Here is a 13,881-nt window from a genome sequence, read left to right as displayed (position 1 = left end):
TTTTCTTTTTACAGATTTGATGAGCTTACGATCAACAGATGTTCCCTTCGATATTAAGATAACTCATTGCGTACGAAACAAAAGACAAATTATATCTGACGATTGTTTTTGACCTTAATGATTTTTATACTCGGTTCTTAACAATGTTTCAAATATCACAATAAATTCGTAAACATTTAATAGGTCATAGAAATAAAATCAGCAACTTATTTTTCTTTGTGTAAATACATTTTTGAAAATAGAAAATTCTATTCTGTACAATAAAAAAAAATTCGATTTTTATCTTTCATTCGATCTTCTATTATTTTTCCTTTGCTATAATAATTTTAATTGTGTATATTGTGTCTTGTATTTTTATAATCTTTTTCATAAAATCAACCAACATATCAATTCATTAATACAAAACTTTAATATTACATTCTTCTCTCTCTTTTATACGTTAATACAAAATTACAAAAAAAATTATCAAATTTTTTCAATTAAGTTTTGTTCAGTTTTATCTTTCATAGCAATGCACTTGTCTAATTGTAGCTTCGCTATTATGTTGTCAGATAAATAAATACATACATATATTGTGAATTTATTATATATATGTATGTAAATATACATATATATTATATAGCTATGTACATATATATATATGTATTTAAATGCATCATATATTATACATATTACAGGAGTGAAATTTCTTAAAGTATTGAACTGTTTTATAGTATAAAATCAGTTTATTATCTTAATGCACCTACTTAATTTATCTAACTTGTACTGTTATCAAATAAATCTTGTGCTCGAAAACAGTCGCTTACAATTTTCCATTTATCGCCTATAGCCGTAATTAAAAAGGTTTGATTGAATGGCTTTGAATTCTTCTCGTCGTACTTTACTTGACCACCGATCTTGACAAGAAATGTTAATTGGTCGGCTATCTCTGGACCTATTGTTAACATAGTACAAACATAACAATAGAAAATTTTGATTTTGCGCATTATTAAGATAAATATTTATATGATGAAATAAATGTGCAATTATAATAAGAGAATTTATTTAGATGCGATTGAGAATTTATTTATAACTTCTATCAAAATTTAAGTTATAAAAATTAAGATACATTAATGTACGATATTATTTAATATTTATAAACTTGTATTTCTTTGATACCTTTACAGTAAAAAAATACAAGTTTATTATAATTTATTTAATCACAGTGCAGTTATTGAAAATCTTACCTGTGATTGGTTGAGCATCAAGAGTAAGAACAGTATGTTCTGAAGGTGGTAAATCTGTCCAGAATTTCTGTATAGTTTCTTTGCCTGTTAAACCATTTCCATTCCATATCAGAGTAGCAGTATCCATATACATTCTTGAAATCAGCTAAAATATATTTGTATGATTATTATATTAATATAACATAATCCAGAATGAATACATTTGACAATGTTATTCTGATTATTATTACTTACATATCTCCGCTTGTCTAAAGATTCATAATACAACTTTGTGAAGTCTTCTGCAGTACGACAAGCATGATCAATCTTAGCTTTTAAGTCCTAAATAAACAGACATAACAATTAGAAGCAAATAATTAAATATTCTAAATATGTAACTTAGCAGCATAATTAACAGCTTTTATAATTCCTAACTTTAACCTTTAACTGGCACCATGGGGTACTAGACACCCCAGCATATGTCAACTCTAAATTAAAGGCTCTTTATTGTTAGAGAATGGGACTTTTAATGCAGTCTGTTAAAATTAAATTTTACTAAAAACTTGTAATGCTGTGTGTTAAAATTAAATTTTACTAAAATAATCTTTAGCATTTGTTAAAGTAATATTTTAAGAATATCCTGAATTTTTGTCAAGTCAAAATATCACAAATAGCCTACTTGCAGCAAGCAATTTTATTATTGAGTTACGCCCCACTGTACCAGTTATGCGATTCTAAAGAAGTGTGCCAGCTAAGGGTTAATAGAAGTAAAATTGCTGAAATTAACAGCAATTCAATTATTACATTCTTAATCTTTCATTACTCGTGTGAGCTACTCAAAATAACTTAATTAACCTTACAAATTTGTTAAATGTATGGATGTTATTTATACACATTATAATATTTAACACAAATTTCACAATTAAGAAAAAATTTGTATTTGTCTAAAGGATATATAAAATAATATTAATCTTTATTTTTAACTACAAATCATCAATAAAAAAAATAAAAATTGAGATGTAATGTTGAGGTATCAGAAACACTACGAATATAACTACGTTACAAAAATCTGGAAAGAATACAGAGCTAACTATACATTTTTATAAATTAGAAAGACGTAATTATCGACATATAATATATAGAGTGAAACATGTAATTAACAAATAAAAAAGCATTAGTCTGCAAGACATGTGCTTTAGTAATAGCACAATTTTATTTAACAATGCACAAATTGTCTTTAAAAATTTATAATATATGAACATGTCACATATTGAACGTAGTTTATATACATGCTGTAATACCTGCTCCATTTTGATTATTATATATGCGCAAAGTTGTGCAAACTTTTACGTTTTTAAACTAATGATTCTTGTATCAAACGCATAAAATGCATAGAATGCAGAAATCTGACAACGCTTGACAATAGGACAATAGGACATCCTAACCTTTTTTTTCCGACGAAATCTCCTGCACGTACACTACCGCCATTATATCGATTTAAAAAATGTGCATTACGTAGCACACTCATTTTATGACCTTGTCGATAAAATCATAGCGCCAAAAATGGATACAGTGCGAGTTTCTGCTATACCCACATATTCTCAGTGGATAACTTATTATATTTATTAGGTCGTCAGTCTGATCATGGTCTGTTCTGTAGGATATCGAAATAATTTAAAATAATAAGAAATAAAAAATTAACAACAAAATTTACTCGTTATAGAACACTTGAACTGTTATGATCTTGAAATATTTAATAATTCGTAATTTTTTATAAGCATTTACATAGGCGTACTCAGGATATTTTAGTTAAAAAGTAGAGAAGGGTAAAAAAAAAACTCTTAAACTCTTAGTTTATCTTCACATACATAATTTTTTCTTATTTTAATAAATCAGTTGCTATTAAACAAATTAATTGTCAGACAAATAAAAAGGAATTTACAAATTCAGAGTTTTTGATTTTTTATTTTCATCATACAATTTTTTATTATTATTATACAGTGTGTTGTAATAACTTACCGGTCCCGACTGTATGTATGAACTACTGATAATGAATAATTGATTCGCGTCATTTAAGATTTAATGATTGATCATGAATGAAATTGAAGTATTCGATACATTCGAGTACAAACATTCGCGCGACAGATCATATAAAACATATCATATATGTGTGTGTATATATATATATATATATAAAATAGAGGTGATTTTTAATCACATACAATACACATTAAATAAATGCATAATATGCAACATTTCAAAAATAATAATTTTTCCTAAATATCTAGCTGTAACAGCATTTCTTACAAGACTTATTTTTTTTCCTAATAGGAATAATCGCTTAAAATAAGGAACTATTATAAATGATGTATGACTAGAATCTGTATGTTGATCCGAATAAATTTTAGTTTCATTGTATGACCTCTCTTTCTCTCTCTCTCTCTCTCTTCTTCTCTCTTTCTTTACAAGAAAGTCTTTCCTTTATAGTAATTAATTTGATCCCATTATTAATACAAAATAATTACTAATAATAAAGTAATTTCTATTCTCATTGACATATATTTTATCTTTGATACAAAATATACTAAATAATTTGCATACATTAATGTATCTTAATTTTTAAGACATTTGTTTAGAATATACTTTGCTTGTTGTATGTAATTAAGCATCACCCTACATTCAAAGATATCACGAGCACAAAGATTTTTTTTATCCAATATACATGTGTTGAAAAAATCTGCTAGAAGCATGAGACACTTTCAATTATAAAAATAATCTGTAATTTCAAACCATCAATGAATTAGTGATGATGTTAATAGTTTATTAACATACTGTTCGAAAATATTATACAATATCGGGAATATATTCTGTGAATATTGAAAATAATTAAGTTATAACAATCTTAACAATTATTAAAATCTTGAAGAATTTTATTTTAGAACATTTCAAAAAATACTTAATATATTTCTTAAATGTTTTAAAAATAAACAATATTTAAAATTTTAAATATAATACAATATAACATTTTGAATATAACACTTTTAATAAAACACATTAACTATATAAAGTTTTCTATAACTTAATTTAAATTTCAAAAAATAATATATACTATATGCAATACTTATATCAATATGTAGTATGTACTTCTGTTTCACAAGAGATTTTAATCTCGTTCATGTCTTTCAAAGTTTTCGAAAAATTCAAAACTTTTTGCATTGTTAAGATTATCATTTTTTAAATAAAAGCTTTTTATTTAATTCTGGAAGGATTCAAATGATATGCCTATAAAACAATACAAAAAACCACAATAGCAGAATCGCTCGATGATAGAATCAAATGCACATCACTACTAAAACAAACAAAACTTCGCGATATTCGCTATTAAGCGAAATATATGACAATCAGCCGCTGCTACTAACATGTAAGTAACTTCCTGATTTAAAAAACGCGCATCAAAACCTAAAATTAAAAAAAAAAAAAACAGAAAAACTGTGTATAACAAGTCAAACAGATCTGTCGCGCGCTTTATTCGTTCGTTCCCTCGTTTACACGCATATGATCACCCGCTTCCTTCTCGTGTGTTATCTCCGGTCGCTACGACCGCCGTTCCTGTAGCTGCCGCGTCCGCGCGAGTTGCTCTTGGTCGTCGGCGCCGACTTCGTCGTCGAGTCCGACGAGGAGTATCGCACCGAGGTACCGGATAGTCCTGAACCGCCGCCGCTGCTGCCGCCGCTGCTTCCACCGCTGCTGGTGGTGTTGCCGCCGTTGCCGCTGCTTCCACTACCGCCGTTTCCGCTCTTTGCGGTCGTCGAACTTGCCGCGGATCCGCTACCAGGAGTTGTTGTGTTACTTTGACTTGCCTACGACAAATTACATGTATTTTACTTCATTGCAATAAACTGTGCTCGGTGTTATTGAGATGGCGAGATATTCAAGTTACATTCTTTCATATGTTCCATGAATTAGATTCGATATAATATTTAGGCCTAATTTATATGGTGTGTTTTTTCTATTACATAATTAGCGTGTTAGTTTTTTAGTAAACAATAAAATTGGTAACTAAAAGAAATATAATTTGTAAAATAAATGTTTTAAATAAACTCTCTAAAAAATATTAATTACATAATAAAATTAATAATGATTCGTTATTCTCGTATCAAATTAGCTCAAGACACATCAGCACTTTCATAAAATAATTTACAATTAGCAAAGGTGAGGGATACAGAACGATCTCTCCGGATATTGAATTTAAGAACGCAGTTTCGTTTTTATCGTTGTATTTTTAACCAACAATTGTATATTCATATCTGAAAAATGTTAGGTCATTAAGTATAAAATGTCCTTTGCCATATTATCGTTGATCGCAGCCGTAACTTCGTTAAAAATGAACAAAATTTAAATTAAAAAATTTTAAAGCTTAAAATCTCTATTTTCAATTCCGCTATTTTTTGAGTTTCTGTGAATTTAATATTTTTTAAAAATTTTAATATATGTTCAATAATTAATACGTTGAAAATGGCGAATAAGAGTCAATCTAAATTTGATAATATATTCTAATATTCTATATTGCGAAGAATATCACGTAATGTTTGGCGTTTCGTCCCGGCTTCCACTACTGGACTCATCAGTAAGGTATTGTAGTGACTCTATTTGTAGATTGACTCTTATTCGCCATTTTCAACGTATTAATTATTGTTTATAAAAAGAGTCCTTTAATTCTTCAATTATTAATATATGTTATAAGTGGCTTAGATATATATTTAAATAATGAAAAAGAAAAAGGACTACGAGCCAAAAAATTCTTCGTTAAAATATACAATTGTTAGTAAATAAAAATTGTCATTTGGTTAAAATTTCGTAGTTTAATTAGACAACAAACGTTTCGACGTTTCTATTAGGACATTAGGTCATTAACAATGTCACAGAAAAAATAATCGCAAGTTGTTAAACAAAACAAAACAGAATTATAAAAAAATTTTAATATATATTATAAGTGGCTTGTGGCGTCGAGTGGCTCACCGCTCGGTGTGATTAACTCGCGATCTGTAGACCCGAGTTCAATCCCACGTGCGCCCAAACGGGATTTTTAGCGTTTAATGAGCCAAAAAATGGCTCCACCTGGTGATCAAAAGATCTATGATCATCAGCGCCGTTCGGATTCGGCGTTAAACTGGTAGGTCCTATACATCAGTATACATATCAGTTATAGATATTTGTCTCTAATATCTGACTGAGGATTCTGTGGATCAATCACCTACAAATCCGAAAAACAATCTGATTCGAGAAACGAATATAGACCTCGGACAAAGAGGAAGAGGCCTATAGACGTCCTATGCTCCACATAAGGAGATAAAAGTGTGACCTAATAATTTACGTTTTTAATTTACGTTTATTAAAGTCATCTACCTACAATAGACACCGATTAGACAGTTCTAAGTGCAAAGCTTGAAATTATTAAAATGATTAAACAAAAGCGCTACGAATAAGCGATCTGGGTACTTATTATGGAACAAAAGTCAGAATGGATTCCGTTCGGAATTGTTCCCTAGATTTCTATTGTTTTTTTGAGAAAACGCGTGGAATAATTCCGATCGGAATCCATTCCGACTTTGTTCCATGATAGGTAGTGACGCTGTTCTTTAATATGGATTAAAGTATTTTTATGGATTATTCTACAATGTGTTCTTTGTTTCCTGTTTCTTGCTTTTTTATCTATTTTTTTTTTATCTTTGTGATCGTTTTATTGACAATTATATTTCTTGCTATATGTTTCCCGTTTCTTCCAAAGTTCGTTTATTTTTATTTCGAGCGACAGAAAATGAAAAACAGAATAAGAGAAGCAAAAAGACAAGATATAAAAAATAGCAAGAAATGGGAAACAAAAAGTACATTGTAGATAGGCTTTAGACTTCACATTTGATGTTGCTATCTAAATACATATCTAAATAACTTTTAGTGTATGTAAAATAAGAACATTAAATGTTAATTTCCAGCATTGCCTTTTAAAAAGTAGCTATAAAAAGGCTGTGCAAAACATCGTTCTGCGTTCATCATTCAGTGTCAAGGTGATCGCTCTGTATCATTTTTCTTGTCTCTATAAACATCGTAAATTATTATATAAAAACACCGATGTGTCCCGAGTATAATTTAATACGAGGACAATGAAAAGAACTCAACCGAAAGCGAAATAAATAATTACAAAAATTCGTGCCGCGCAGTGCCGCGCTGACTCGCCGACGGAATCGTCACGGTTCTTAATGAGTTATGTACCAAAGGCTGCCGTCCTGGTTGACCCGAGATACTGTTGGCATTGCCGTTGTTGGTGATGCTGTTGTTGACGTTGCTGCTGGGCGGGCCCGAGCCACTCTGATCCCGGTTAACAAGCTGTTGCACCAGCATCGGATTCGGCTCACTCATGTTCACTTGCTCGTTGATCACCATACAAAATTCGCCAATCTTCTGGATGTCACCATTCTTACCCGAATAAAGGGTCAGGCATTGCCTCCAGATGGACGCGTAACCCTTGGTCAGCCGTACAATGTCACCCGGCATCAGGAGCTGCCCAGGTTCGTCCCAGATGGAGACGTTCATGCAGGCGGTGCTATCGGCCACTTTGAACGTTCGAACTTCGCGGTTCTCTTTGGTTATGGTAGGGTGGCTAACCTCCAAAACGATAAACACTACGTTGATGTTCTTCTGCCCCGCACGGATATCCTTTATCTGCACGTATTCCATCGTAGCCCTCCACGAATCGCGCACAGAAATATATATATACACACACACACACATACACGCACACACACATACATACATACACGCGACGCACTCGCCACACACACACACACACACACCACGCGCGCGCGCACGACACACAAGCACGTATAGGGCGGGTCGAAAATAACGAAGTAACGTTCTTACAGGAAGCGCACCGTTCGCGTCTTGCGACGTGATTTGACGTGCTCTCTTGCGACACGAAACAACACCGACGATGACTGGACGACACCGTATATACGTCTAAAGGCGTTTACAGTTTAACCCCTCCACAACCCCTCTACCGCCTGCGAACCGAGCCCTTCAAAGACTTTCTCCTTCTCGATTTTTCTACGGCCCGCTCGTGCTGCCCCAAGATAGGAGAGTTTCCTCGGTTCGAATCTACACGTTTAAAGTGTTCGAGCTGTTCGATAAGAGTTCGACGAAGGCATCAGACAAAATGAAAGAGCCTAAGCGCCTTCATCGGCGACGACGCGCGCCGCCATGTTGCGCGCGCCACCTGGAACGCCATCGTGCGGCACAACTACGAACTGATCGATTCGGCTGTCTACAGCAACACCATCTACCAAAGGAGAGAGAAGTTTTATGCTTCAGTTCGAAAAGGCCCCCTCGACGAGTCGACGCGACGTAATGGCCAGTAATGACGTCGTATAGTTCGTGACCCGCTTTTTTGCGTGACAGAAAATCGTATTCTTCGGCTAGTTTGGCAGTGAAATAAGTTTTGCGAATGGATTCGTGAATTCGTTGTGCGACAGGTAGTTATTGTCTAGTTAAGATTTCTACAATCACACATCGTAAATAAAGCGGAGAGAAACCAACTAAAATGGACTCCGCGACGATAATGGTGCTCCAGAACTCCTAACCTTTAATCTTCGAATTAATTACCTCTCATGAGATGTTTAGTCTGTTATTGTATTTATTTCATGTATTAATCGTTCGAATATTTTAGATGAAATGCAAAATGAACATTGCCGCTTACAATTTGTTTTCTACAACAATTTTAATATTGTCTTATCGCACGACAGAGATTACCTGTTTATCCGAATGGCTATTTATGGGTGTTTTCCACCAAGAGACGCAGATTATTTGTCTTCTCTAATTGGATGACCCTATTTTCAAACTCGGAATTTGAGATCAACCACTTTTCTTTATCTCTAATGTTTTACTGTATAACCATATAAAAGGATAAAGTACAAATGCATAAATTAACTGAGTCGGAAACTTACGAAAGTTTATAGATCATATGATACTCAAATTGAAGCAAAAACATCCACTCTGACTGAACCATCATATGAGACATAAGAGACAGATGACAGTGTAACACAAGTTGTTTTTCCTTTAGGAGATACTAGGTGTGTTTGGGAAGATGCTATTATTGTTATTCTATCCTTGTTTTATATCTAACAAACAACAAAGATAGAATGACAAAAATAGCACTAATGTTTTCTTGAATGCACCAACAGTTGGCACTAATATCATTTTTTTTATTATTCATTAAATGCCAAGAAAGATAGAATTGTATCAACTGTGTTGTATCATAAGTCTGTTTTGTATAGCGGAACTAGTATATACTTTTGGAATTTAAATTATAATACCTAGGTATGTTTTGATATTTTCAAAAGTGGAAAAGAAAATCAATTTTGATACTAAAAGCATAAAAAACCAATGCTGAATGTTTTTGCTAAATTATTATATAATCTTTCTGAATTAAATAAAATTAATTACAAACATTTCGACACCTTTATTGTATCATCTTCAGTGTGACATTTAAATATACATGTAAATAATTAGAAAAGAAAAATATCTAGCACAGTCTATTGTAGAGATAAAAAATATATTTTGTTATATCCTTGTTTGTCAATATTAAATAAAGATAAATGATTTACTGTATTACATTGTATTATCATTGTCTCTGGCTGGAAAGTATTCTTTATTAGATAACTCAATTACAATAGCAATAGGTAAAGTATTAATTAGCTTCTATTATCATTTATTTTATTAAAGCCAAAACAATGAGTTATCATCGAGGAAATGGTAACAAGCCAAAAGGTTTTGGCTTTAGTGGTTTCCAAATGTCTGGAACAAAAAGAAGCGGTACCAATATACCTCCACCTCCACCAAACTCTACCCTGAGCAAACAAGGCTATCACACGATGAATGCCATTACAGAAAATGCCTTGTCAGCATGTTGGGGTATGCCTAAGAAGCGTAGCAAGACCGAGGAAGAGTTAGTATAATTCATATTTAAATAACATATTTGCAAAAAAAAGCAGCTTTATAATTATAAGATTATATAAGTGATTCTTGTACCTAGTTTTATACTAGATATAGATCGATTATATTAAAAAATTCCTACAATAGTTGTGCAAAACCTTTTTCTCCTAAACACGTTTGTCTTTTGAGCGCAATCAATGTTATAAAATGATTATCTATATTAAGTATTATGATCTCTATTTAAATTCAGATACTTTGAGGATGATGATGATCCTCCAACTTCATCGTTGGAATATATACCGGCGCCTGGTTCTCCCACATATGACTTGATGAAGAAATCGGTAACAAAGGATGACAGCGACAGCGAGGAAGATACTCTGGATGCTTTCATGGTAGGTATTGATGCAGAAGTGAAGCGGAATAGTAACACGGCTCAGCAGGGTGATAATCGTAAAGAAGATAAATCTAAAGGATTTCGGGCAGATATTGATGGAGAAGACGATGAGGAAAGTTACTACAGGTATAAGTTTATTAGAGATTATCAATCGCATATTAAACGTAAAATTCTGATAAAATATACAATTTGTCTTTGTTTTGCTCCTTAAGGTATATGGAAGAAAATCCAACTGCTGGCTTGCAACAAGAAGAATCCGATCAAGAAATTGAATATGATGAAGACGGCAATCCCATTGCGCCACCAAAAAAGAAGGAGATCGATCCATTACCTCCGATTGATCATAGTGAAATAGAATATGAACCGTTCGAGAAAAATTTTTACAATGTGCATGAAGAAATTGCAAGTTTAAGTAAACAGCAGATTGATGATTTAAAAAAAACTCTGGGTATAAAAGTATCTGGACCATCTCCATCGAATCCGGTAACGAGTTTCGGTCATTTTGGTTTTGACGATGCTTTGATTAAAGCTATCCGTAAAAACGAATACACACAGCCCACGCCTATTCAGGCACAGGCGATTCCTGCTGCCTTAAGCGGGCGGGATATAATAGGTATAGCAAAAACTGGTAGCGGTAAAACAGCGGCATTTATCTGGCCGATGTTAGTACATATTATGGATCAACGTGAATTGAAAGCTGGAGATGGTCCAATCGGTCTGATTTTGGCACCAACGAGAGAATTGTCTCAACAGGTATCATATTCTTATTTTCTTTTATAGAAGAAAATGTTCAAAGAGTTTACCATGTGTGAACGTTTTTTTTTTTTTAGATTTACCAAGAAGCAAAGAAATTTGGAAAAGTTTACAATATTCAAGTATGTTGCTGTTACGGAGGTGGCAGCAAGTGGGAACAGAGCAAGGCATTAGAAAGCGGCGCAGAAATTGTAGTTGCTACCCCTGGTAGAATGATCGATCTAGTTAAAATGAAAGCAACGAATGTAACTAGAGTTACATTTCTAGTTCTGGATGAAGCTGATAGAATGTTTGACATGGGATTTGGTGAGAAAACGCATACTATAATATAAACTAATAGAAAAATGCGGAGAGTGTCAAATTCAATAATATATTTATTTAGAAAAATAATTTTGAAAATAATTACTTTTTTTAAAATTAACATGGATAAATAGAGATAATTTTATTATAAAACATTTGTAGAACATTTTGTATATCTTAGATAATTTTTGAGATTAATGGAAAAAAAAGGAGATTAATAAAAAATCGTTTTACTTATATATTCACTTCTTAAAATTGTTTTGCACCAACTAACATTTTCTAAATGTGTTTATTATGTAAATTTATAAGCCTAAATATGTATTTTTAAAATTCAAAGTTTTTATTTTTAAAATCAGAATTTGACACAAAGTTTCTTTGTGAAAGAATATCGAACTGTCAAATCTATTTTTCCTTTTTTTTTATAGAACCGCAAGTACGATCTATATGTAATCATGTGAGACCTGACAGACAAACATTATTGTTTAGCGCAACATTCAAAAAGAAAGTGGAAAAGCTTGCTAGAGACGTTTTAACAGATCCCATTAGGATAGTGCAAGGAGATGTTGGTGAAGCAAACACCGACGTGACACAACATGTTATTATGTTCCATAACAATCCTAGTGGTAAATGGAACTGGCTGTTACAGAACTTGATTGAATTTCTAAGTGCTGGCAGTCTTTTAATTTTTGTCACTAAGAAGGTGCGAAAATTAAGCACCCTATAATTGTAGTACAATGAAAGGGATGTGTAATCTAATGTTTTTCCCTTACATCAGCTGAACGCGGAAGAACTTGCCAACAATCTCAAACTGAAAGAGTTTGATGTATTACTTTTGCATGGTGATATGGATCAGATTGAAAGAAATAAAGTGATTACGGCTTTTAAGAAGAAGGAAGTCAGTACCTTGATCGCTACTGATGTAGCAGGTAATTATTAAATATATATATATATATATGTATATGCGAAATTCTCATTTTATGATGTTTCAGCGCGAGGCTTGGACATTCCACATATCAAGACTGTCGTAAATTACGACGTAGCACGAGATATCGATACACATACACACAGAATAGGAAGAACAGGACGAGCCGGTGAAAAGGGTACGGCATATACTCTTGTGGTGGAAAAAGATAAGGAGTTTGCTGGACATTTAGTGAGAAATTTAGAGGGAGCAAATCAGGAAGTGCCAAAGAGCTTGATGGATTTGGCTATGCAAAGCGCATGGTTCAGAAAATCAAGGTTTAAAGGTGGAAAAGGAAAAAGTTTAAATGTTGGTGGAGCGGGACTTGGTTTCAGAGGCAGACCCAATTCGTCGAATTCGGTATGTATCACAACAATAATTTATATAATTGATTATCTATATTCTAGAAAAATTGGAATAATTGTATTTTAGGGTGGATCAACGTCGCAGGCATCCAAAGATATCAGCGAGGTAGTTAAAAAGTTAGAAAGACATGGACCTGGTAGCGATAGGCTCTCTGCCATGAAAGCTGCTTTTCGAAGTCAATATAATTCCCAGGTGAGATACGTGTAGTTACTTTCATAAAATATATTTCATAAAGTTAAATTTAGAGATAAAAATGTTTCTAATATAACCTTGATTCACTAGTTCCGAGCGTCATCAGATCACACCTGGGAACAAACGATTACTCCACCTTCCGTGATAATGCCGCCTCCACCAACTGTTCCGCCACCGAAACCTGCAACCGAAGAAAACGAAGCTTCCAATTCCTCGGGACTGGAGCGTAAAAGAGTGCGAAAAAGTCGGTGGGAATGATCAAGTTAGTGTATTATTATTTGTGCATATTATATAGCAAGTATATACATTATAACGAAACGATAATGAACTGAAACTTGTTTTATATTACAATAAAATTTAATTTTACCAATTTGTGTGAAAACGCTATCGCTATTCCAAACTCGTGTCTGATATCTAATCATCAATCCAATTGATCCGATCCTAGCTTATAACCTTATTTGTTTGTTACTCTTATTTTACTGCAATTTTACGGACAGACTGCGTGCAGTTCCTGTATCGATCTGTAATCGCATCTTTAAAAGTGCGCGTACGCAATTTGCTTAGAGTGAATCACTCCATAATTATCCCATAAAGAGCCGTGGCCATGATCGTGTATTTGCAGCAATCCTTTCAAATTTGTACCCCTAATTACATCTTGCAAAAGTGATCGTGGTTATCCTTCCGGTAATTACGCTAAAAAAAAGAACGGTGTTTTTATTTTTAAA

The 13,881-nt window shown here is 32.8% G+C and overlaps 3 protein-coding genes across 5 annotated transcripts; 1 reads left to right on the top strand and 2 right to left on the bottom strand.

The window, feature by feature from the left end:
* Positions 1–744: 744 nt before the first annotated feature.
* Nxt1 (NTF2-related export protein 1) lies at positions 745–2,614 on the bottom strand. The gene is made up of 4 exons (XM_018538515.1): positions 2,507–2,614; positions 1,461–1,547; positions 1,227–1,371; positions 745–934 (listed from the first exon to the last, which is right to left on the bottom strand). Exons 1-4 carry the CDS (start codon positions 2,513–2,515, stop codon positions 756–758), a joined length of 420 nt encoding a protein of 139 aa, XP_018394017.1. The 5' UTR covers positions 2,516–2,614; the 3' UTR covers positions 745–755.
* A 2,001-nt stretch (positions 2,615–4,615) lies between these two features.
* Positions 4,616–8,400, bottom strand: LOC108772835 (SOSS complex subunit B homolog). Of its 2 annotated transcripts, none has more exons than XM_018538471.1 (2): positions 7,405–8,400; positions 4,616–5,065 (listed from the first exon to the last, which is right to left on the bottom strand). In XM_018538471.1, the coding sequence occupies exons 1-2, from the start codon at positions 8,016–8,018 to the stop codon at positions 4,765–4,767; spliced, it is 915 nt and encodes a 304-aa protein (XP_018393973.1). In that variant the 5' UTR covers positions 8,019–8,400; the 3' UTR covers positions 4,616–4,764. The 2 variants fall into 2 exon arrangements, with proteins under 2 accessions (XP_018393973.1, XP_018393974.1); XM_018538472.1 differs by having other exon boundaries at positions 7,476–8,400.
* A 244-nt stretch (positions 8,401–8,644) lies between these two features.
* Positions 8,645–13,520, top strand: LOC108772717 (ATP-dependent RNA helicase DDX42). 2 transcript variants are annotated; one of them, XM_018538314.1, is made up of 10 exons: positions 8,645–8,731; positions 9,981–10,203; positions 10,441–10,710; positions 10,797–11,337; positions 11,415–11,643; positions 12,063–12,337; positions 12,413–12,563; positions 12,627–12,958; positions 13,031–13,156; positions 13,247–13,520. In XM_018538314.1, exons 2-10 carry the CDS (start codon positions 9,989–9,991, stop codon positions 13,412–13,414), a joined length of 2,307 nt encoding a protein of 768 aa, XP_018393816.1. In that variant the 5' UTR covers positions 8,645–8,731; positions 9,981–9,988; the 3' UTR covers positions 13,415–13,520. The 2 variants fall into 2 exon arrangements, with proteins under 2 accessions (XP_018393816.1, XP_018393817.1); XM_018538315.1 differs by lacking the exon at positions 8,645–8,731 and having other exon boundaries at positions 9,891–10,203.
* Positions 13,521–13,881: the final 361 nt, after the last annotated feature.

Source organism: Cyphomyrmex costatus, unplaced genomic scaffold (genome assembly GCF_001594065.2).
Source record: "Cyphomyrmex costatus isolate MS0001 unplaced genomic scaffold, Ccosl1.0 scaffold193, whole genome shotgun sequence".
Classification (NCBI taxonomy): domain Eukaryota; kingdom Metazoa; phylum Arthropoda; class Insecta; order Hymenoptera; family Formicidae; genus Cyphomyrmex; species Cyphomyrmex costatus.
Note: the sequence above shows the minus strand (reverse complement) of the source record. Positions and strands in the feature narration are given on the sequence as shown.